This window comes from Fistularia commersonii, chromosome 26 (assembly GCF_037954325.1).
Source record: "Fistularia commersonii isolate RoL2024-O1a breed Wild chromosome 26, RoL_Fcom_v1.0, whole genome shotgun sequence".
Classification (NCBI taxonomy): Eukaryota; Metazoa; Chordata; class Actinopteri; order Syngnathiformes; family Fistulariidae; genus Fistularia; species Fistularia commersonii.
In genome coordinates this window covers 5,851,686-5,877,591 of record NC_141309.1, presented here as the reverse complement: position 1 = coordinate 5,877,591, position 25,906 = coordinate 5,851,686, and the positions used below count along the sequence as shown (strand labels likewise).

Sequence of the window (25,906 nt, the reverse complement as noted above, 5' to 3'; positions counted from 1 at the left end):
TTGGTCAGGGAAATGGGATTGAAATTAAAAGGAATATAAAATATAAAGCACAACATTTACGTGACTAAATTATATAAGTGGATGTTGTTCAGGGAATTTCACCATTCTAGTTGTATTATTCAATGAATGGTCAGGGCCTGGAGGTACCCCAACAGATTTTTTTTATTTTTGCTTACCACACATTGTAGTTGTTTTTTTTTCCCCCCCGTTATCCAAACTTTGATAACATTATGAAAAGTTGCAGTGTACTGTAACAAAAGGACACAAAGCATTTCAGACACAGAAATTAAATTAAACATTTATTGTTCATTTGTTTTACATTTACACTTCTTACAAGGAGAAGCCACCATAACCTTTACTAAAATATATTACTTATTCTGCCAGTATAAAGACACTTCCTAAAGAAGTAAGGACAGAACATAAAAAGATACATCTTAGGACCCTGTACGAAAAACTCCCCGCAGGCAAAGTGAACTTGAATGCCTTCCTACTTCACACCAAATTAACCCCATTCAGCTTAAAAGATTAATGATAACCAAAGATACCGCCATCTGATTTTTCTGAACAAACATTAAGTCTACATATGTGCCAATTATTATCTGGGATCTCATCTAATAGGCTTCTGTTCAGCAGTTGAGTATGGATATAAATTAAAATCACGAGTTTTATACACTGTCATTCTGGCTTAACATGTATTACTTAATGCATTAGTCCATTTCAAGGCCTCTGAGACAAAGAGGTTTATGTTAAGATGAACACTGTCCATCGCAAAGGCAAAACAAGAGGTATGTAAAGTGTTTATAGTAACAGTGTCTCACACACACACACACAACGCATGCCCCTGCTTCCCAGTCCTGCACCCACACGTAAATATATAGTGTACATGAGGAAAAAAAAAATGTGCTCAAAAATACTGTGCAAAAACTGTAATCTTAAATGTGTTCACAATTAAATGATAAACAAGTAGGAGATGAGCTATCAATTTGAGAAATTTTGTGATTCTAAAAGCAGCATCTTAATCATTGAAAATCTTGTTAGACAAAATATCTTACACAGGCTTGTTTTTTTGAGAACATTAAAATATTAAGGATTCTGCCTGGATGACTCGTGAAGATGAGTTAAAGAGCAAATCCCTCAGAGGCATCAAAAGGTAAGGAGAGGGGGGAAAGAAAAAAAAAAAAAAGAATCAGGTTTCTTTACCATCTCAACCCCCTGATAAAAGAAGCAAAGCACAGAAAAGAGAAGAAAAAACAAAACAGTGATGGTCACAAAAAGGCAAAGATTTCTCTGGTCATTCCATCCTCTTGCTCCCAGGTCTCGTTGTCTTCTGACATTCACTTTAACTGCAAGAAATTGGGAAATAATTTACCGCCAAAGGATATATGGTAATTATTAATGTCCTTTTTTTTTTTTTTTGTGGAACGAGTATCCTTACTTTGGGTGGGATGTTGGGTTTCTGAGCAAGTGTCGGCTTCTTCATGAGTGCAGGCTTGGAGACTTTTGGTGACATGGAGGCAGAATGGCCCAGCGATGAGGTTTCTCCGTTCCCCTCGGGGATCTGCTCCGGGGGAACTCCGCCCAACACGTAATGCTGTTTCCTGAGCTCACCCAAACGCAAGCGCTCGTTCTCCAACTGACTCTCTAATTCCAGAACCTTCACCTGAGGAGCAGCAAATAAAAGGGTTTGGTTATTGATGACCAATGTTGTTTATACATTGGTTGGCTTTTTCATAATTCTTTCCAATTCAGCTGACGCACAGCTTAATATCGTCCCACAGAAAACAAATGTAAGAAATTTTTTTAATCTGTTTTTGTATGGTCAATTCAATTCCAAATACACAAATTTAGTATCTTTTGCATTATAAGTAGTTCTTTTTTTATTTTTTTTACAAAATTAGTGGCTGGACACTTTTCCTTTAGGTTGAATATTCAGATCATTAAAAAAAAGTTCTGTTCCTAATTCTATGATTACATGACTATCCCCGCCTATGTTGTTTTTTTGTTTTGTTTATTTTAATAATTTCTACTTAGTCATTTTCTGATTACCAAAACCTTAACTGAGTGTTGCCTTATCGTGATATTTGTGAAAAGTGCCACACCCGCAATGTTTTTACAAAACGAAAATGAGCTAAAAATGATCATAAACCCATGTTTCTACCAGAAATCTCACAATACAAAATTTGACCTCGTGACCAATAATCAATTTGATTTTTTTCCTGGTTCTCATTTCCTGAAGTTACACACTCCAGTTGGTAGTCTTCATTTAGTAAATAGGAGCATTGTAGAAAACAAAGAAATGCTTCTCCTGAAAACAAATCCAGTTTACCAGGTTTCATCAGTTCAGTTGCTTAAATTTACCTGTGACTCCATTTCTTCCTTCCTTAACTTGATGAGAGACATTCCAGAGAAGTCCATGGTGTCTGCACATGAAAGAGTTCGGATAAAATCGGATGAGCTGGATGAGCATCTCAGACGTTTCCACATACTCAGCTTAGTATACAAACCCTTTTCTTCCAAATTCTCCTGGCCGGTCCTGGTTGAAGCTACCAAGTTAGCTGCCATTTCATTGACATGGCGGGAGGCTTGCTGGAGTGTGGTTAGCTTCTTGCTGTTGCGATCGGCCTTCACCTGAGCGTGGAAGAGAGAGAGGTGACTCCATTTGACCAAATTTGTGGAAAAAAGAAAAAAAGACTCCCTTTAACAGCTGCTGTCTGATCCTGTATGAGCGGCTGCACCATAGCCCTCTAGGCCATCAGAAAAGGTACAATGTGGACAAAGTTACGTATGTCTTTTTCCTATTTATTTGAAAATATAGGGAAAAAGAAGATCGTCGTAGATCAATGTGGTGTATGACTTAGTATGGACAAAAGAAAGCTGTATTCCATGAAGTACGACGTCACATGAAATTTCTCAATCATAATTCTTCCACAGTGAGTTTTTCTCCATATAGTATGTAACAGCTCCTACAACTGGCACAATACCTGATCAATCAAGTGAAGAATAATATTAGACATGAGCTAATAATGATAATGCATAGAAAAAAAAATATTTCAAGAGGATGAATCCATATTTTCTGTTGTAATCTGCTCCATTTTCACCTTTGAGGCAGCAACCAGCTGCGCTGTGCTCGCTGCAATCTCATGGGAGCAGACGATCAGCTCCTCGTATTTGCCTGTGTGTAACACCACCTTATCTGCAGACTCCCTGTTGGGAAGCAGGCACAGAGAGCAAATTCTTCATTTGGCTCTCCATGATATTTTCCATTTACCATTTACAAATATAGACTCAATTCTGTTTCACATTAAAAAATGTCCATCCATTGTCTCTCGCTTATCCTAGGGGGGGATGCTGGAGCCTAGCATCCCCTTCCAGCTGCACTTGGGTCAGATGGGTACACCATAAACTGGTTTCCAGTCAATCGCAGGGCCATATAGACAAACAACCATTCACTCTCATTTTTTTTTCCAAAATGTATTTTTCCAGCGGCCGGCACGGTGGCGCAGTGGTTAGCGTGTCGTCCTCACAGCGCAATTCCAACAAGGGGACCTTTCTGTGTGGAGTTTGCATGTTCTCCTTGTGTCTGCGTTGGTTTCCTCCCACAGTCCAATACATACAGCAGGTTAATTGGAAAAAAAAAAATTGGGAAAACTGCCTCGAATGAGTGATTACGCGAATGGTTGTTTGTTGCCCTGTGATTGACTGGCCACTAGTCAAGGGTGTACCCCGCGTCTTGCCCGATGACAGCTGGGATAGGCTCCAGCATCCCCAGCAACCCTTAGAGCAAGATAAGTGGCAGACGACGGATGGATCTATTTTTTCCGAATAACCTGCTGCATGTTTTTGGACTGCGGGAGGAAACCGGAGAACCCGATCTCCCACGCAGACAATGTAAAAACATGCAAACTCCACACAGACTGGTCCCCCGACGAAATCGAACCATTAAGAATTCGTCGCTTGAATAAATTCATTCCCAGTCTCACACTACGTGGCTGATTTTTGGATAATTGTTTTAACCCTCGTGCAATCTTAACATTGTGCTTATACCCCTTGTCCTATGGGTCAAAAATGACCCATAAGACAATCTTTATACCCTAGTGGTGTACAGCACACATGGAAACATAAACAAAAAAGAAGTATCACTTTTTCTAATTATGGGGTCTCTTTAGGAAAAGTCATAAAATTTCAAGTTGGAAAAAAATAGGTTAAGGTGTTTTTTCTACAGGTAAACATCGTAGTGGGTCACTTTTGACCCGCAAGACAACACAAGGGTTAAAAGTATCCCATTACCATCGACTATTGATGTTTTTTACGCTCATAACATTCTCAAAAGAAAAGAATAAAGATTTTTTTGCGGGGGAGGAGGGGGGTGTATTTGTACGGTGAAGATAACTGAAAATTAACCTTCATTAAAATGTGATTTAGCTTAACCAACGAGGCACAAATGTAGGATTTTGAGTGCAAATAAAAAACTAAAAAAGGTACTGGAAGGTTCTGAAGAAGGGTGAACTTACACCATCTCTGTGGCGCCCCATCCAACAGCCTTGGCTGCTGAAATAAGTCCCTCAGTCCAGCGGGAGTTTCTGGCATAGAACTCCTTAATGGTGGCGGCGCCCTGAAACAGACAGGAGTTAACACTTTTAGTTCTACATTTTTGTTTCTGAATACAGGGCTTCACTCCAGGGGGTTCGATCTTGAAAAAAAATTAAAAAAAGTGTTAAACCTGAACAAGGGTGACCCCCTTGTTTTTGGATCCTAAGATTGGAAAAGTAACTCACCCTCCCGCCTTCAACAATCTCCTTTTGTAAGTCAGTTGATGCGATAACCAGCATGCGGATGGCCTACAGAATAATAATAATAATACAAATAAGAAAAATAATACGAATCTCTGATAATAATCAGGATCCTAAATACAGTTTGGAAACAGTCACGATAATATTATGTAAACACCGCACCTGCATCAGATCTGTGCAGCTGTTGAGGATTCTGAAAGGAAAATATTTATCGATTAGGAAGTAGCAGTAAAATGACAAAGGGGAAGGTCAAGATTTCATTATCTGGAGCTATGGTAATAAAACCAATGTGTTTTTTTTTTTTTAATGTCTTTTATGGAAATTCTTTTTCATCTCATCAAAAAGTCCAGCAGGTTTTCTTAATAAATTAGGCACAAACCTTTCGTTAACCTCCAGTTTAATTCCTGATGTGTCCTTCCGTGCTTGATTCATCATTTCCTGAATTAAAAACGGGAGATTTATCAGTTCTATCATTGTATAATGTCAGTGGTCAATATGAGATATGGAATACCGACATTTATCCTGCGGACGGCCTCCTCTATAGCGGCTGAGGTTGCAGCCATTTCTTTATCAACCATGTCTCCCAACTCATCCTGACGGATGTCAGAGCCTTTCGGTCGCAGGTCCTGCATTTAAGAAAGAATAGCTGATTAAAACGGGGGTGAAAAAAAGGAGTCAGTGAAAGGAGTCAGAAACATAAGACACGGTTGCTCTAAAAATAAAGTTCCCAGGTGAAAAAACGAAAAAACAATATCTATTTTGAGAGATGATTGCAGTAATTAGGCCACCAGAAAAACAAACCCCGTCCTCAATTGAAAATGCTAGGAAAAAAAGCAAAAAAAAAAAAAAAAATTATCGGAGGTTAATATATTATTCAAGTTAAGTATATTCCATCGTGACCGTTCCGGTTTCTAAGGAAATCTGCCTTTCTTAGTTAACTATTCCAAACGCAGCTCAGTAATGAGTTTATTATGTGATTCATTGAACTTCCTTGTTATGAAATTTCAGAGGTCAGCCTTGAAAGAAACGGATCCTCTGTTTTGTTCACCTGGGCCAAGCGCAGGATCTTCTGAACGACTGCGCGAATGGCTGCTGGATCCGCCCTCTGGAGGGTAGCCTTGGACTTCAGTTCCTTCAAGAACTGCAGGCACTGGGCGGCACAACCCCTGCAGTTCTCAGTCAGTCCTGCAAGCGGAGATCAAGTCAGCTGAAATGCACAACTGGCATTTTGCAAAACGTATAATATTTCAATTAAATCGAACAAGAATTCAAAATCAAAAAAACAACAAGTTCAGATTTATACAAACAAATCATTTGCCTGTGGATTGTGAAACTGTGCGGCATCATTGAGATATTCAAAAACATTGGCATGGGTTATAGCGGTTTGAAAATATTGAATTAATGTTTCAACATTGCCCTGATTGAAATGTCAAATGAGATATCTCTTACGGTCTGCGTGGTCCGTGGGTGCAGTGTGAGCAGTTGCACTTCCATTGATAATTGTATCTGCCGCCGTGTGGGAGAACTGAGTCAGAGACCTCAGGAGCCCTCCAGCATCTGGTTACGGGAAAGTAAAATAAGAGACAAACATGTATTGCCGCAAGGTGTCAAATCAGAGGTGGAGTGAACTTACCACCCATGTTACTCAAATAATCTGCATGGCCTTTTTTCACATTGTCAACGGAGCTCAGCGTCGCCTCCGCCCGACTTATGAGATAATCTGCGATTAAAAGAGGACAGCGGGGTAAATATGTAAGCTTTACAGCATGTATATTTTGCTGCTGCAATGCAACGTAAATGTGATGTTCTATTTTGCATTATTAGGAATTCATTTATGATTTCCATTTATCTTTATGTATCCGCCGTTAGCCTGATGCTAAGAGTCGGACCTGGAGAGCTGGTGCATCGTATGTGGAGGGGATCATCCAGCTTAGCGACGGCATCTTGGATGATGCTCTCGGCCTCTGCGACGGTACCCTGCACCAGGGCAAATTGCTCCTCCAGCAGCTTCTGCCGCATCTGTTCTTCCTGTTTGTTCTGCATGTATGACATGGGCAAAAACAAAAAGCAAAAAACAATGTGTGTACGGTAAACATATGGCTACAGGAACCGCAACACTGATCTGGTCGACAACAAAATCCACATAGCACCTGCAGCATTCCTTAATAAGCGCTTTCCATTTCAGATAAGGGCACTAAACACAAATCTAGCTGTGTCGCTTTCCTCTGGAGGGAATGTGAGACAAGTAGGGAGGAATTAAATAGAACATGAACACCCACATTCTGCCATCGAGCCTCTCGGTGAGCAGACACACTCAGCAGGCTCGTGGCTCTGCTGTAATTCAGGGATGAGCTCTTTTTAGGAGACATTTCCATTGTCTTAGTCTACTTATGCAGAGCTTGTGCAGACAATTATAGATCAGCCAATATGAAAACTTTCCGGTTTGTCTCAGAGTGTGTATTTATATCTTATTAACATATTTTTAACTGGCACTCGGAAAGACGCTGCTTCCATGTGCGTATTTGGCCGAATGCACGTTGTGACTTCTGTACCAGAACATCAGCCATCGGATTTTGTCGGTATCGTGTGAATGTCCGGAAAAATAAGATTTTCTTTTTCCAACATCTCCTTGATTTTTATTTCCATTTTATGTTGTGTGGAGTCTTGACTTATTTACAAGGTTAAACCATCGTCCAGCTGTTTATTACATACCAATAAACTTTATGGAGCGAGGTTATCACCACCACTAAAACATATGAATGCTCTGCAATGCCAAAATGACAGTATGAGTAAATCACATTTTACATCATGAGAACTTGCAAACATATGTGTTTATTACATCACAAACACATATGTTCATATTGGATTCATTTACTGCCAAAATATCGGCGTCAGCCTTGGCATCATTGCATTGATTCTATCAGAGTTCATTCTTTTTTCTCATGCTATGTTGAAATAGAGTTACAAGTATTGCTAAAATATGTTCGGTTTGCGTCATCCTTCAGATAAAATCACCTTGAAGGAAGGAAATTGTCATCCTCAGTTCACTGTTTTTTTGTCAGCTTCACAGGTACGGTGAGACTGCGTGACACATCACAAGTCTCTAGTCAAACTGGGGTTAAGTTTCTTATTTTCGTATTTGCAATAAACAGCTGTTCTTTGGAAGCATGGATGAGTTTTCAACCAGTGGGAAAATAACACAAAGGTATCTCAAACACTTTATATCACTATATTAATAGTTTCTTAATAGCTTAAAACTGATTTATTAAAAAATACATTTTGAATATTTAATATATCCGGTATTGGTCTCGTCTGTCATAGATTTGTGGACTCTTGTCTTGTTTTTTGGCAAAATGTTCCACATTCTGAAGCTAAACGACTGACTGCGCTTATGTGTCAACAATAATGGTTCGAAATAAAATCTAAAATTAGCCTTCTTCCTGAATACAACAATGTTGAATGCCTTGGTTGGAGGAGGTGGAGAACGATGTGCTGTTTCCACTGCAGCACTCCAGCGTCCCGACTGACCTTCTCCTGGAGTTTGGCCTGCAGATCTCCCAGCTCCCTGCTGCTGCTCTCTCGCTCCTGCTGGAGCGACGACTGCTGCAACTGCGCAGCTTGCCGCACAGACGATAGCTCCGCCTCCTTCTCGCTCACAGATCGCATCAGACGCTCCTTCTCGGCCTGGAGAGCTGTCACGGAGCTGTTCATTTGCTCGGAAGTCTGTCGAATAAGGGGGGAAAAAAAAAAAAAAAGGAGGATGTCAGAAGAAGCAGATGGCCGCGATACGTCCGAAAGGAAATCCATCTGGGAAGCCGTCACTCCCCGGTCTAAATACTAACTGATGGCGGGGTGGAAATAGGTCTTGTTGTAGTAACACCTACTGTCTCGCTGGTCTGCAGAGTCGCCTTCATGCGTGTCACTTCTGCCATCTTCTCCTCCAGCTCTCTCCTCAGCTTTTCCATCTCAAACTTTTGCTCTTCCAGCTACAAGTGAAAACAGAACACCTTTAACCCTCTTCACGCCGAGGCTTTTCTCACTCGTTAAAAAGAGAGAAGCTACCAACCCTCATGTCAGCTTCTTGTTTTATTCGATCCACCTCGAAGGAGAGCTGCTGCTTAGTCCGCTCGACCTCTTCCTGGGTCTGCTGGGTTGCTGACAGCATCCTCACTGTGTCTGCGCTCTGTCAGCAGATGTTGTGTTACCGGACACGGCAAGACGCTAACCTCCAGACTAGTATGCGGTCTTATCTACCTTCCGCAGTAGTTCGGCGTGGCTGGCCACCAGCTCAGTGTGCTTCTCCTTCAGCTTGTTGTACCGCTGCTCGGTGGCCTGGGCTCTCTCTGCGCAGAGAAACGGCGTTATCGTGAGTACTCGAAGGCAGCGGCCCGCCATTTTCACAGCAGGTATATTCTGATTGTTTCTTACTCTCGGCCTCGATGAAAGTGCTCTGCACGCTCTCGTGTTCTGCGTTTCGGCGGCGCGTGGCCTCCAGCTCCATGCGGAGCTGCTCGTTTTCCACGAGCGCACGCTGTTTCTGCGCCCGCTGTTCTTCTAACTCCGACTCCAGACTGTTGATCTGTGACTTGAGCTGCGTGATGTAGCGCTGAGCCTTGAGGAGGATGCGAGATCTTCAGCTTCACTTTTTTTTTTTTAAATCATTGTAACTTATATTGTCTATAACAAAAATAAAAAGAATCATGCAAAAAAAAAAAAAAAAAAAAGCTGCCTAATGAGATGGAATTTGTTACATCAGAAAATCTCGGTGGACAACATCATCACTTTGCTCATAGGCTACATGCTACATTCCGCATATCGGTAGCGGCATTTGCATCCACCCACCATTTGACCTAAATTCCTTTGCACGAGGACACTACGCCATGTGCAGTCACATTTCCGCCGTGCAAAGTAGAAACGTCGTTTTCTCGGATAAGGCGCCCTTACCTCCGCTTTGACCCTCTCCAGCTCGGCTCTCAGCAATTCCAGGTCCCGTTTAAGGCTCTCAATCTGAAGGTCCCTGACGGGCGGCAAGGCAAAACAATTTCAAGAGCGCTGCGTTTGTGGGGTAAAAAAGAAAAAAAAGCGCACAAACCCGTGAATCTGCTGAGCAATCACCTGTCATCGAAGCCCCCGTTGGGAGGTCCAAACGCCTGATCGAATATGTCAAGTTGCTGGGGAGACCGGAAACGAATAAATAAATGAATAAATAAAGCTTAGAGAAGCTACGCTGCTTAAGTCCTATAAGGAAGTGATTGTGCTTCATACCTGCGGCTGTGACTGCACGCTGGCTGTCGATACGTCGCTGACCTCGATGAGGGGTTCGGGCTCGTCGTCGTCGTCATCTTGTTGCTCCGGCTCGTCTTCGTCGGGAATGACCACCACCAGTTTCACGTGCTTAGCCAGGGCGGCCGCGTGCAAGAAGTTGGGTGGAGACTGGTGTGCGATTAAAACACAACGGGGAAAAAAAAAAAGATTAAAACAGTAATTGCTTTATTCACACCTTTCAGGTCAAAAAATACCACCAAACACAGAGTCAAATGAGACTCATCACTGAAATGCACCACCCTGAGTTTATGGCTCTTACATCAGGCAGCTTGGGGATCTGGATCAGTCTCTTGAAGTAGAGCATGTCTCTTGCTTTATTGAAGAAAGTCCTAAGGCTGTGGGATAAAGAGGGAGAAAAAAAAAGCATGATTGGTCCACATGTAGTTAGAAAAATGACAATTTTAGCATATTTGCCTGTCAACGTATGGTTTTGATCGAAGCAGACAAGACGTGATTGAAGTGCTGTCACATTTTGTTCAGCGGGCTCAATAAAAATCCAGCAATAATCCTTGAAGTGGTGCAGACAGTTTTAAACAGTCTTGAATTTTGAAGTGCTGCAAAAATTATTACTTTAATAATGACTTCTTTCAGAAACATATACTACTTAAATAAGCGTGTCGCCACCTGACTCACTTCAAACCATCAGAGGTTGTCTCTTTCCACTTTGACAGAAGGTGTGGGCTCGTAGCCCGAGGACTTGAATGACATACCTGTGGAACTGGTCATGAAAGCGATCCCGGTGCCCTTGCAAAGTGTCAGCAGGAAGACCTGAAATCAAAACCAAGGTTTCGTTTAGATAATTCTGCCGTGTTCGGTCATATTCTGTTATTTGTCTGGTTTCCGTGCGGGGACGGTTCCTACAGGCGTGCAGCTTGAAGAGGAGTTTAACTGTGAAGTGGTAAAGGTGACTGCAGTCCTGGATGACTTGAATGAGCGGAGACAGGCGACACTGTCCTGACGTGAGCGTGGAAATGGCAATAGATGTGTTTAGCTGTCGAAGCACTAGGAGAGAAGAAGAGAGGTTTCCTTCAAAATCAAAACATTTGTTTCAAGTACAACATCTTAGCATTGACGGTACAAGCAGGTACTTAATAAAAGCTTGCTGTGGTTGAATAAATAATCCGACGCGACGCCGTATTTTGACTCATTGGCAAATGAACAGCAATGCGGTCTTTTAAAACAATCCTTCATAAAGATACAGAACGCAGAAGATTCTAGTGCGGTGACACATCTCGACAAGGGTTCTTGGATATTGGTTTCAGTTTCTTATGCATTTAAGCACATTTTTATCAGCCTGCCCAAATCTACCATGCGGGTATTAGGGACAGACACCCAGGTCCTATCCAGGACGCGATGCAAAAAACATCATATGCTCATTTGTCCGACTTCACACCTTTAGATCCACAAGACAAGCACAATCCATTGGCATGATGTTGATAATTTCACAAAATCTGATTAAATCCAAGTAAACAATGACGTTTCTTGCTCCGGCGTATGTAGCAGAATTAAACAAACCTAAAAATAAATAAATAAAAAATAAACATGAATGCATGGATGTGTGAAATGGCAGGAAGCTGATCATTATTCGAATCCAACACAGTCCTCTAAAGTAACCCTGTCTTCATACTGACAAACTGTGACATTACATAAGAAAATATAAAAAATATTTTTCGTCAAGAATTCTTCTATATTTAGTGAAGTAGGCGCTTTGTGCTCGATGTAATGAAAACAAAATCCAACACTTGGACTAAGACTGTCTTGGAAATGATTAATATTTTTTCGTAAGCAACCAGGAACTAAGCATAATGTGCACCACTGGTGGGTGTGTGTGTGTGTGTGTGCGTGCGTGTGTGTAACACTCCTTTGGGTTAGTAATGCAGTCTTGCTCAACCTTTCAAGGTCATGTACTTCTTTTTTTCTGAGTAACTTAGATATTTCATCATACATAAAATTCAGACAAATATCTGCTTGTTTGCCGATTTCAGTCTGCAAAACGGAGTATGATCTGTCTGACTTGCGCTGCTTATCAGCGGTGGCAGTATTCATATTTATTCTGCGTGGATAAAAATGTCCTTGTGCAGAATATCAAGCCTGAAAAGTAGAAATAAACGTCCTATACTGTACAGCGGCAACATATTTTCATGTGGCTATGACCCGATCCTGGGCGTTGACTCCACAGGCCTGAGGCGCATGCCATCGCAGAGGAAATCAACTTAGTGCCCCCTAATTGCAGGCATTTCCTCATCAGCTTAAACTAATTTAGGCAAGACCAGGGAGTAAAAACTAAGCCACGTGAAGAAAATGATTGTTGGCGGCTAAAAAAAAAAAAAAAGACTACATGGCGGGAAGAGAGATGAAAACTTTCTTTGACAAGCTTTTGCACAGAAATAGAGAATGTCATCAGGCTTAGGTTTCCGTTCCTTGGGAGAGAAGGTTGGGGGGGGGAAAGGTGAGGGTTTTTTTTTTTTTTACCTGTCTCAGCCAACCTCAGCTCGACGTCCATGTAATCAAACACCTCGACCGTGAGCTGGAACCTGCGGGACAGAAACGGACACCTTTGTCACAGAGAAAACAGGTACAGCTCAAACAATGACACTCCAGGAGAAGAGAATGATAACAAACCGTGGATGCAACCTGATTTTATTGGAATTAAAAGGGGCTAAAATGACAATTAGGTATTTAGAAACTCACACATTATTAATGTCTGCTCCAGCGACACGCTCAAGGACTTCATCCGTGGCCTCCAGGTTGGCCGGGATTTCTGGATGCTGAAATCGGAGTGCATTTTCCACAGATGAATAACCTTCCCAATCTGATCGGGTGAATTCTAACACATTGCTCATTCTGCCAATTTATGCACCCTTGTGACAAATATGACGCATGATGTCTTTACCTTTACATGAAATTCCATTTTGGTGCAGAGCAGCTTGGTATACAAAGATACCAGCTGCCCATATCTGTCATGGAGGTTGCTCTGGAAACCATGACAAACAGATAATTGAGGCCTTTCGCTTTCGGGTTTGACATTTGAGAACACGTTCACGCTTTGAAAGCACTGTTGTTCACGGCAAATATCCGGTGAGGCAGACACTTACCCATAGATGACCAATTTCAACCAGAGAACTGTGATGTCTCATGCAGTCTTGTAATACCTGATGACAAGAAGGTGACAAAAACCAATGAATAGCCAAGAAAACTCTTTCCAGCAGGGTGGAATTTGTTTTAAGCCATGGGGAATATCACAAAACTTGTAGTGGTAAAACTTCCCTGAGAAAATAATCCATTCTACTGTAGTTTCCGAGCTATAAGCTGCTACTTTTTTCCACACTTTGACAATGCTGCAGCTAATATATGGATTATTTTTGGGCTAACAAGCTTCATGCTACCAAAACATTTAGCCTCATCCCATTAAATCAATAAAATTACAGCGAAGACAACTAATGGTTTTAGTGCACAGGAGGAAGATGAAGATAGCGATCAGCTGGAGTAGGACAGGGCGGGGATAGAAAATGGATGGATGGACGGACTTTTCCTCGTGTTATTTATTATTAATCTTTTTCATCAGCCTTGTTACAGTCACTGTTTGGCAAAAACCATTTTCACTATGTATTTTTGGATGCTACTGGTATGTATTTAATTAAGAGCTTTAAAAAAATGTGTAAATATCTCATGTTACAACATGGATGCCTGAGGCTTATAGAGAAGTCTGGCCTATATATGGACACATATATGTGTCCAAATGTATGTGTGCCATATTCAGGTGCACTTAATAGTCCGGTAAATTACGGTAGTTGAGCGAAACGCAATAAGACTGCGATTTTTCAATGCTTCTAATATCAACAAACTGTCTTGACGTTCTTTAAATAATTCAAAGAATCAAAAGTAAGAGCTCACATTATGCAAAATGTCACCACTGCTGTTTCACTAAATATATGTTGCAATATAGTAATGTTTAAAATGTCACAGTGGTGCTACTTTCGAAACATGATGCTGTTCAATAATCCGTAAAAATAACAAACAAAACCAAAAACTAAATAACACAAAGACCAAACATTACAAGACATTGGACTCGCTGTTGGTCGGAGGTTACATTTTGATGGCAAAATAACAGATGCGAGTAATATTAAAATTAAAGGTTGCTTCAACTGACATCCCAAATATTACCTATATAATAGGTGTCAGCTATCGTTGGTATTTTAAATTAAATCAAATTGTCGTTAGACTTTCTGATAGCAAAATGTCATCTGTCAGTGTGTGGAAACTGTTTGATGTGGTTAAAAAAAAAAGTGACTGACCAGAGAGTTTAACATTAAATAACTCATCTTTTTGTGTCCAATTTAACTATGAAATTTGAATAACTTCCAATTAAATCATCTGACCAGTATTTCCATCAAGCCACAATTCTTTTATTGGTTAGGTCTGTGGAGAATAAAAAAACAGAAGTAACAAACTATTCTGGGGAATGTTAACACGCAGCATAACTGAAGATATTAAACTTATTTTTTCCTTGAAACACATGAGATTCCTCACAAGCTCAGTCACTGTTCAATAATTTCACATCATCTGGACAAACAGTTCCTTTGTTTGCTTTTATTGTAACACTTCCTGATGCTGAAAGGGGGCCTTGCAAAACTCATTGCATAGCCCTTGCTGCCCCCCCCCCTCCCCCATATTGTTGTCTATTCTTATCCTTGTTATTGTTGTTGTTTATTCTGCTGTCTATTTATTTGTGGATGTCTTTTGCTATCTTTTAATTGTCTTTTAATATTGTCTCTATTTATATTCATATTTATTGATGCTGCACTTGTTACGCTGCTGTGACAAAAGAATTTCCCCCATGGGTATCATCAAAGTTTATCTTATCTTAACAAGACCGGTTTGCTCACATTTCGGTGACCGTCACGCAGAACTTTGTGCAGCACGTGGCAGAACTTCCAGCTGAGGATGGAGCTGCTGGCCAGGGGGAAGCCCAGTGCGTAGGACCAGAAGGTGTAGGCTCCCTTCTCCCTGTGAGTCCCGAGGATGATACCTGGCGTTGCTGTCAAGGAGGCAAAACTTTCACAGTACGGAGCTTTTTTTCCCCCCATGTTTTGGTTGATGTTTTTTCTTTCATTATAACCAAATTTTCTTAAAATTCACCGCCTATTATTTTTACCAATACGTATCACATGAAACAACTCTACTTGTTGATCTTCCATAACTTATATCATGTGAGTAACCACACAGTAGTTTGGCATCAATGTGCTATTTCAGTCATTCTTAAGGAGTTTGGGTTTTTGTACATCCTTTGTGCGGACACAGAATTTGCTATTAATATGACTTTGACAAAACATGGGCATTCCAGGGTGGACGCTTGGATTGGTCGGAAAAGGGGGTTGTTTTTAGGGGAAAAAAAAAAAGATACGTCTCGCATGCTTCTCCTTCACAGGGGTTTCCGTAGAGTTGATGGCTTTGCTGATGCTGCTCAGCTAGAAGGGAGGAAAAAGGATGTTATTCAAACAGGAAAGAATAAAAACCACAACAACAACAACATCGCGCTTTGAAAACTACGAAGAAAAAGTATAATTATCCGAATGACATCATGCTGAACAAGACCGAGTCTCCGCCCGCACAAGTGGGTCATAATGCAAGCCAGGAAATGGAAAAACAAAGGAGGGTCAACCAATAACAAGCTGGGCAGCAGCGACGGGAATGACGGTGTGTACTTTACACGCGGTGTTGCACACCTCCAACGCTATCCTTTGACTGACTCACCTACACAGAACACAATCTGAGGAACCCAAGATGAACCTGAAATTATTCTCACTACTTCCTAAACATAATCACTGTTCCCTTCGAGTCATAAAACAAGAAAACGCGCTCACGTCATGTACAGATTTGTAAACGTAGTCATCTAACCTACTCCTTGAGGGGAGATCTTTTCTTATTCTCTTAATAATGAGCTTGACAGACACTTTGTGCCACGAGACAAACAGAAAACACCAGAAGCTCCCTTTCAACCTGTCCGGCAGGTAGAACAGGTGTCCGTCTTTGTATCTTTCCTCACCCGCGGCTTTTCACCGCTCCATTGGACCTGGATACATTTCATCAATAGGACAACTCAAGGTCTTATTAGTGTGAGCCTTCAGCGGTCATTTCACGGTCTTCACCACTTCTGGGAGTTCAAAAAAAGTCTGCACAGACTCTGATGATAAATGTAAAGGTTTGGAAACAACTTGCAGATTTGATGTTCCTTTAGACATTGCTGTCTCCCTTTAAAATGCAGACTGGAAAAACAGCAAACTGACTGGACAAGGAATTGGAAAGGGAAGCAGATGGTCCCACACAAGCTCATAAGAGATCTTGGAAAGACTTGTTTTAAAAGGGAATTTCCACAAATGGAGGTGAAAAGAAAAGCGAAATGTCAATATTTTTCTTCAATTTACACATTGAGTTGATTCGCTGACATGTATCAACACTGGAGAGTTTTAAAGGAACACATACGTGTTGGTCGGCAACTCAAATTACTGAGAATTATTATTTGCTTGTGCATCCATCCCGTTCCCGGAATTGTCTCCTGAGAATTGACGTCACAAAGTGAGCATTAAGTGTCCTCAGCAGCTAAAAATGGGGGGATATATGATAAATATACAGAGAGAGAGATACAGCAGTGACCACGGTGTCGCTTATCTGGATCACTACAAGTTTGGAGCTTTTAATCAAACTTAATTATGAAAAGCTCCTGTTACGCGGCACAATTAAAGTTGACTTGTGTGACTCCACCCTTGACGGAATCCAGCTTACTCACAACAGTGGGTCACAGTTCAGAGCTGTTTAAGTGGGAGGTGTGATGAGAACATACTCCAACTTCAGCCATGCCCTCAGAGGGAAAACCCACTGCCTGAATGTTACAACATACTGCAACCAAAATTATTTGCTCTGAGTTATTTTCACATTTTGCCTCGGTCAGTTAAAAAAAAAAAAAAAAAAAAAACAACTAAAAAACCAAAAGCTCTAAAAAGAACGTCTGTGCATATGTTGTGTCAACGCATCAGTTTTGAGACTCGCATTTTCTGCCAACTGTATTACATAACAGATTCATCCAACACACAGTTCTAGCATTAATCCAGAGTTCTTCTTAAGTAATCTCTTTGAATTACAGACCTCCATGAATAGAAACATACAATGTCTGTAACAGGTTTCTATCGTTTTCAGGGGTTGCCCACGGCGATGAACATAAATACTGGTTTGCATCGATGGCAAAAGGTAAAACCTGCAAAGTGTATAAAAGCCTCTTTAACAGAATCCAAACTCAGTAGTTGCCGCTCACAGCATCACTTGAACATACATGGCCATGCAACAAAGCACAGAGGGACTACTGTGGGTCAAAACTGGTTTTCAGAGTGAGAGTCAGGTTAATAGCAATCCCCCCCGCCCACCCCCATCCAAAGTCTAGCCCCCTTCTGACGCAAGCGAGCCACCGGTCCCTGGTTTGCACAAGGCAAATGCAGCGGACTAGCATAGAATCCGGTGTGACAATGAGGGGTTTGTTTGGGGAGGAAAGCAGACAGCTGGGTTTGAACATTGGCTCGGACGGAGGGGTGCTCTGGCACACTGAGCCTGGCACGGAGGCCCCAACAGATGGCTGCTGAGCAGCCAGGCTGCAGGGAGTCTCGTATGCTACGTCCAGAATGGCTGTCAGTCAGAGAGGGGAGGGAGAGCAGCAAAACAGAAAGGAGATGCTCTGGAGGATGGCACAGAAGTGTGAACGGCGCTCTGAACATACCGGAACTCTGCGTCGCTCCCGTTAACGGGGACGGGAAAACTCAAAACAAGCCCCCTTTGTGTTGTGCCTCTTTAGAGAGTCATTTTATGAAGTCCTGGTTCACTTGTTAAAATAGGTTTTCAGTCTCGGGGGAACCGTTTAGCCCGAACAGAGTGTCGAGGGAGTTCCAGCTAGAGAGCCGTGCCAAAGAGCAGATCCGACTCTACCCAGAGGTGGGTTGAACTGGTCGAGGCCTATGAGCTGAGAGAGAGTAATCTGTCATCCGGGTTCAAGAAGAAACCAAAAATACTCCCTGACAAAACATTAACTTGCTCAGCTGTATTGTGCAGTGCAGCCAATAGTGCGGGCGTCTTGTGCTTTCAAATGTTTAATCATATGGGCAGGAAAAAGGAATAACACGCCGTTGAACAAAACAAAGAATTACTTCTCGGATTTAAACATTTTTGGAGATGACGAGGCAACATTTTGAAGGAACAGAAAACTGCTTGGCTGAATATATTTTAACCGAATTTAGATATTCAATTCTTATTATTTTCTTACCAATCAAAAACACAAACTCCGTTCACAACGAGACAATCGCAACAACTTCAAAACGGAAGTCTCCCTCGTATGTAGGAGCGTGATGAAATCCGGAGTTTACCAACGGCAGTTCAAATGCTGCAGACATGCTGACACTGTGGTAGCGCTACATCTGGTTGAAGCATCAGTAAATCCCCAGAGCGGCGGAGAGAATAAGTGAGAGACAGGGAAAGCCTGGACTAATCCTGCAGGCCGGCCATACGGTCCATTGCCCGCTTGCATTACTGGAGCTATAAACTCCCCCCATGCTTCATTTATATGGCCAAGCTTGGGCACTTACCTTGTCGTCCCTGCCCTTCAGCAGGTTGTCCATGTGCTTGGACATGACGGCAAACGGCGTGCATCTAACGAAGCAGGAAGCTACACCTGAACGTCTTCCCACTGAAAGCAACGCCCCGAGACTTACCGCCGGCCCTTATCAGCTTAATTCAACAGACTGCTGCCGGGGATCTGGCTGACAAGGTCACTCAGCCTTAAACTCCGCTTGCACCTGATTTTACTGAGATGTAGCACGTTAGCGATAGTGCGATCTGACCAGGGCCGGTGCACGGACTAGTAAAAGAAGCATTTTCTGTGAGCCTCAGCGCATGTTTCATTCATGGATGTAAAACCTTACACTATTTTGAACATACTCTTCCGATCAAGTGACGTGAAAGCGTCGGCGAGGTGTAGGGGCGGGAGCCGAGCAACAGTATTTCAAAATGGAAAATTTTTGCTCTCCTCCATTAATATCCAGCTCCCTCTTCACCTACAGTAACAATAGTTTGAAATCTTTACAGCAGGGGAGGGCAATTATTTTGGCTGGTGGGCCATATTTCTTATTTAATTTTTATGCGTTGGCCAACTGGGTATCATGTAAATTGAACAAAATGAAAATGGCAATTTAAATATATACATTTTTTGGCATTTTATTTTAACTTTTAAATCATTAATGATCATATAGTAAATGTAGCGGCATTATTTGGTATTTAATCATCCATAAAAAATTAAACAAAAGGAAAAAATAAATATTTCCACAATGTTGATTGAAAATAATAAAATATTCATGGAAAATAGTTTGGCGGGCCGGATAAAAAAAGCAAAATGGGCCTGAAGTGGCCTGTGGGCCGTAAAATGCCCTGGTCTGCTTTACACAGCAGGGGCTGCAAGAGATTACAAATAAAACCTTCTCAAATCTAAACAAAGGGCAAACAACCATTATCATCATTCTTCATCCCTGTATCATATCCAAGATTCTGCAATGCTGTGCCACCGATGCTTTCACTCTCAATAATTTTTTTTTTTTTTTAAAAAGGTACACGGCTGAAGAGGGTAATTGCCGTGCGGTGATATTAAATCAGACCGTACCAGAATCAGGCGATTCTTATAAAGAGACTCATGAATTTCTAGCGTCCAAAAAAAAAAAAATATATAAAATTAATAGACGGCTCTAGTGGCAGTTAATTTTACAACAAATATTTCCACTTGCCTGTAAAACAGGCTTCATTTTGCTACACGACAAAACTCACAGAAGGTACTTCCGCTTCCTAATTGGAAGCACGAGATTACATCAGCTTGAATAATAACAAAGAATTTCAAGCACGTTTGAAAGGCCGTGTATCAATGCCTCCCCAGATTAGATAATAAAACAGGCTCTAAAAACTGTTAAGAGTGTTTTGCAGTAGCCGTGGAGCTGGATGGATGACTTCATCTTCAAATAATGTAGATTATAATGAATGGCTGTAAAGAAACGGACCAACGAACGGCCATAAACAGGGTCATTGAAGATGGTGGTTGGGACCGTTGCCCTAAAATCAACTCATCGACAGACTCGACGTCCTTTTTTTTTTTTTCCATTCAAACAAGAATGTAAAAAGTCTTTCAGGGAGTGTGTTCAATTCTCTCTCCCTCTCTATTCCCACCCAGTCGTGGTGTTTATCCATCGGCGCTCCCCGGCCTCCCCCCCCTCCCTCTCTCGGGCGTTCGCTCGGGCAACAGGAGCGTGGTAAAGCAAACACCCACTGCACACAAACACACAGGACGCTGTGTGAGACGTTTCACCTTGGCACCGAGGTCGACGCCGAGAGGAGAGAACGCGGAGCAGACGTCGTGCCGGATGATTCGGCGATGGAGGGAAGCTCCATCCGGACCGAAACGCCGATCACACGGAGACGTATACGGGCCCCCCCACCCCCCTACGCGTGACTGTTTAAAAGTGAACTCGTCGCATCGACGTGCCTTTGCAAAGACACACCAGAATAGCAATTTTGCCCGTTTGCCACTCTTAATCCCTTCTCTCTGTGTGCTAGAAAGGAAGTTCACTGATAAAATGAAGGTGGGGGGGGATTTTCTGAGGAAAAAGGGATTTCCAGAAAACCACGGTCGCATAGCAGAGATTAGAATAATCTGATGTAGATTTAATGGCCGGTATTGTTTATATAAGTAACAATATGTAGATACGCTGAGCAACGTGGACCAAAGGCAGCCATGAAATACCTTAAATGTATTCGAGCATCTTTGAAAAAGAGAGTAACCACTGTAAAAGTTCTTTTCTTTAAAAATGAAAGTCCATAATGTTCTACAACACTGGGCTCTTATTGGTCATTTTAACTTGATTATCACCTATTGTTGGCATTCTAGAACAGTCTGGCTGGTTGGTTGAATGCAAGGGAAATATTTATACTCTCTTTTTCACATTTGAACGAACGTACTCGACCGGTACAAGTATTTTCTTCAAGCACACAAAACACTAAACGGGAAGCCAATCGCTGATATCCAAATATCTATCAAAGTTAATGGCGGTGTTGCATATTTCCTGCACATATTTTCGCCCCTTGCGAGCAGAGTTCCGGGCTGTGCGGCTCCTCCTCCAAACATGTGTTTGAAATGCAAATAACACACAGAGGAAGGCAGAACCCAGAGCAGGAAAAGCTCCGGGTTCAGCGGATAACAAAACAGCGGAAGGACCGAAAAGGGGCCGGATCCCCCGGTCAGCTGTTCACCTTGTTTAACTATTCAACCTGCTACATTCTCAGGTTTCCAGCCAGATGGGTGCCCACAAGACGAGCCGCGGTGTTTTCATACATCACGCAGACGACACTTTCGAATGTCTGCATTTGAGATGCTGAGACGCATTATTCGCATAGAACAGGCCGCCAACGGGGCTCCCGAAACCACCGAGCACCTGCGGCTGGAGAATATAAACCCCGTTTTTCAAGTGTTGGGTTTCTTGAACTTTGAGAAGGAAAAACAAAAAGACCAAAAACAAAAAAAACAAACAACCGCTTCCACAGGGTTGATGGAAGCACGGAAACCAACAGATGAGCCTGTCAATGGTTTCGATATAGGTTTGCAACCTTATTTTTCCGCTTTGGTTGCAATCGAGTGCTAAGAAATGCAGTCAAAACAAGCAAAAATCCCCCCCAGGGTGGTTTAGCTCTCACAAATTTGCAGTCCTTTCTCGAGTTTAAACCTTAAAAATACAAACCAGGAACAATTTCTGATAAATAACTCAGGCCTCCCCTGCTGAGTGATCACATTTAACACTTCTCGGGACTCTTGCATGAGGTTTGGACATTGCTTTTTTTCAGCAAGATTGAGGCAATCGTGTGTGTGTGTGTGTGTGTGTGTGGGCAGAGGTGGCCTACCAGGAAGGACTAAACCAACATGATAGTATCGAAATGAATGACTTGATTGTATGGATTTTCTGTCAAATAACATTCGATTATTGGCGTTTCGAGAGAAAGTCCGCGACAAACACACACACACACACACACACACGCACACACACACACACACACACACACACACAAACACACACAGACACAAACACACACGACTGTACTCTTAAAACACGGGTACTTCGCTTTGCGTTCACGACAATCGATTAACCGATGAAACATTCAATTGATTAGTGATTTATTGAATTGGAAAACGGGGTGTCACCGATTCTACGTTGAACGGACGACAACGGATTCTCCCTCGCGCGCACATGCACACGCATACACGCACACAGGTAAGCTAAAAAAAACACAAAAAAAACACCCATCTGGCCCGAATCTAGCTCTCTCCCGTCCCGCGGCCGGTGAAACCGTCGTGCCACCTTGCGTTTCGTCGTGTTTTCTTACCTGCTGCTTGTCAAAATGCTCCCTCTCCGCTCCCAGGTTCGCTTCGGTCCGCCTAGTTTTCACCCTAGTCGGCACCTGTCTTATGCTATTCATCCTTCAAACCGTCCCCGATCGCCTCCACCACCCGGAATACGATCCACGCCGAGCCCTTAAAAAACCGGGAGGACTCTTCTTCTGTGGTGCATCCCACCCGTGGAGATGCGCCGCGGCAGGAGGAGGAAGAGGCGAGCGGGCTCGGCGTTACGTGGACGGATCCTCCCCCAAAAAAACAGCATCATCACGTCCTCCGATGCAGACGACCTCCCTCCCTCTTCCAGATCCACCTTCTCTGCCATTGTCCTGGAAAACCACGAGGATTAAGCTGGTGATCTCTAATCCGGACCCTGCATCTGTTTTGACTGTAACAGTCAGAGCATGAATCTCCCGTGGGGGGTCATCTATATATCCTCACACGCTAGGTGGCTTGTTTTTTTTTTTTGTTTTTTTTTTTTTTGAATGTTTAAACCTAAATGACCTCGAGTTTAGAGCTCAGGTGATCCACCGGGCAAGTCTTAATCTTACATTTATATATGAAAGAGGAATTCTGGAGGCTCTGTTTAGGTTAAAGGTCACTCTGCTGCAGGGCTGGATGTGGCTGAAAGCAATGCTCCGTGCAGAAATCTGCAGGGATTCACTCAAATATAATTTATGTTTGAGTATAAAATATAATTTATATACATAAATTATATCATTTATATTTGAGTGATTTATATATATATATATATATATATATATATATATCCCGGATCTGAATCTTCATACGCACCCAGTGCACGCCGGCCAGTGGCACGGATTGGTCTGCATAAGGCCGAAATGTCATGAGAAAAAAGAAAACATTTTGTATAAATGAACGCAGACGAAACACGAAATAAATGGCGTATTCGGTTTTTGATAAATCAATCAAATTTATTCCGATATGCTCCTCAAATGATGCGTTACATTTTTTGGCATTTTATTTCAACTTTTAAATCATTAATGATCATATAATAAATATACTGACATTATTTGGGATTTAATCATCCGTACGAAATGAAACAAAGGGAAAAAATAAGGAGTTTCTGAATTAAATGTTGATTGAAAATGATAAAATATAAATGGAAAATAGTTTGGCGGGACATATAAAAAAGCAAAATGGGCCTGAAGTCGCCGTAAAATGCCCAGGTCTGCTTTGCACAGCAGGGACTGTAAGAGATTACAAATAAAACCTTCTCAAATCTAAACAAAGGGCAAACAACCTCGATCATCATCTTCTTCCCTGTATCACATCCAAGATTCTGCGATGTTGTGCCACCAATGCTTTCACTTTCAATACATTTTCTTTTAAAAAAGTACACGGCTGAAGAGGGGGATTGCCGTTTGGTGATATTAAATCAAACTGTACGAGAATCAGGTGATTCTTATTCGATTTTGATAAATCGATCAAATTTATTCCGAAGTGTTCCCCAAACTCCTGTCACAAAGCATCTGAGCACTTTTAACATCGGCTGTAAGAAATTCTTTTTCATTGCTTCCTAAAGCCGACTCACTCGCTCATTCCTGTGACATAGAAGGCCTCAGATGTGTTTTTATTATTTTCATTCCCAAAAATGAATTTTCACAGCTTGCAAACCAAAATTTCAAACCTAATCGGTAATCTGTGTGAAACGCTTAGTGTTGGGAAGATCCCCGGTAAATATTTCATTAGATATCACACACAAAAAAAAACCAAACATCCCATTCTAGAGCTATTCACTCACATGAGAAGGTAAAAGAACACATCTAGATGCATAAAAAGACGAGTTATGACTCCAGGAAACGCAGGAACAACAGTATTTTTTAAAGGAATAAAGGGCTTACAACCAAAATTTGATTTATCAACACTGAAATTTAAAAAAATGACTGATTGGATGCATCCAATACTGACACCACTGATCCATACACTTTTCAAGAACTCAATCCGGGTTAAATATGATAACTGGAAAACAGTATTTAACAGCCCTCTCCTGTGACGAATAAAGAAAATAGAAATGGCTGGATGGATGAAGCGTTTAATTCTAGGCTCTGAGGGAAAATGCGATGTCATCTTCCATTCAGACGGTGCTTGATTTAAATTTTTGGGGGCCAGATTCAAATTCTAAGAAAATTCTGGTTTGCATTCCAGGTTTAATGATAAGTCAAGCGTCTCTGTATTTCACGGATGTTATCTTTCACGTTGGCAGGAAGGCATGTGGAAGAACCAGGTGGTTTCTCGTCACTGCATCGAAAAAATGGACAGGGAAGTCGGTGTGGATTTCTTTTGCGGTCTTTTTCTTTCAGTCGTTTTGCACTTTTTCCTCTTCCTCTTCATTAGAAGTACCGTCTCTAAACGTTATTGAGACACACCGCTGTGCTCGATCACGCTGCAGGTTACATCAAGCTCTCTTTCTCTGCATACTTTAGTTCTCTTTAAGGCCGTCAAACCCGAAAATCGTGTCGCTGAGTGAGGGTGGAGACGCCAAAGTTATGTTTTGTTCCTACATATGGAGGTGAACAAAACAAACGGGTTGAGGGAGACGGGAGAAGGAAACAAAAGCTTGACTTTTTTTTTTAAACTTGCAGGAAAAACTGGCTCTTTCACATTTTTTTTCCAGTGTCTAAATGCCACACACACACGTAAACATGGGCACACATGCACAAATCTCTGAAACCGGCAGGCCGCGAGTCACATTCGCAGACGGTGCGGGTAACCTATGTGCTTTGTGGGCCACATTCAAGAAACAAAAACAAAACATGATGCTACGTGTTTGAAATCCTTGAAAGGTTTACAAGAGCACGACTGATCGCTCCGGTCCCACATCTCACTTTATTAGATTGCTTTTTATTCATTTTTTATTGTTATATGAGATGATGATGATGAGAACAACTTTATTAATCCCGAAGGAAATTGTTGTGTATTATATGTATATGTATCTACACATATTGTATAGAATATTGTTGCATTTTTTTCCTTCTCCTTTTGGTTTGTTTCATACACCATGGAGCAGTGTTTTTACATTTTGCCGTGTTTCTGAAATGCAATTAAAGGCTGTTTTATTCCATTTTATTCTTAAAAACACACGTTATAAGTTTTCGACAACCCGGCGGATTCAATTTGGACGCCCGTCACGAGACGAAGTCTAACCTCCGCTGACATCCTCGAATTGTCTATTTGAAATAGTATTTGATGATAGAGCAAAAATACATTTCCTGGCTGATAAGAGGTGAATAAAGGAGTCTCCAAAACACAGAGGAAAACAGCACTTTCAGACCGCGACCATTAGTGAGCAGTGTCGGCTCACGCACCA

General features: G+C 41.8%; 1 protein-coding gene across 1 annotated transcript; it reads right to left on the bottom strand.

Annotated features, from left to right (window-relative positions):
• Positions 1-286: 286 nt before the first annotated feature.
• Positions 287-22,779, bottom strand: hip1rb (huntingtin interacting protein 1 related b). The gene is made up of 32 exons (XM_086173454.1): positions 22,566-22,779; positions 15,520-15,583; positions 15,002-15,144; positions 13,211-13,267; positions 13,009-13,089; positions 12,807-12,883; positions 12,588-12,649; positions 10,977-11,117; positions 10,826-10,883; positions 10,375-10,450; positions 10,056-10,223; positions 9,906-9,961; positions 9,735-9,807; positions 9,219-9,402; positions 9,045-9,133; positions 8,857-8,973; positions 8,675-8,776; positions 8,319-8,513; positions 6,680-6,827; positions 6,424-6,510; positions 6,240-6,347; positions 5,839-5,975; positions 5,306-5,416; positions 5,170-5,228; positions 4,953-4,983; positions 4,776-4,838; positions 4,512-4,612; positions 3,099-3,204; positions 2,505-2,628; positions 2,359-2,420; positions 1,436-1,660; positions 287-1,343 (listed from the first exon to the last, which is right to left on the bottom strand). Exons 1-32 carry the CDS (start codon positions 22,656-22,658, stop codon positions 1,335-1,337), a joined length of 3,207 nt encoding a protein of 1,068 aa, XP_086029580.1. The 5' UTR covers positions 22,659-22,779; the 3' UTR covers positions 287-1,334.
• Positions 22,780-25,906: the final 3,127 nt, after the last annotated feature.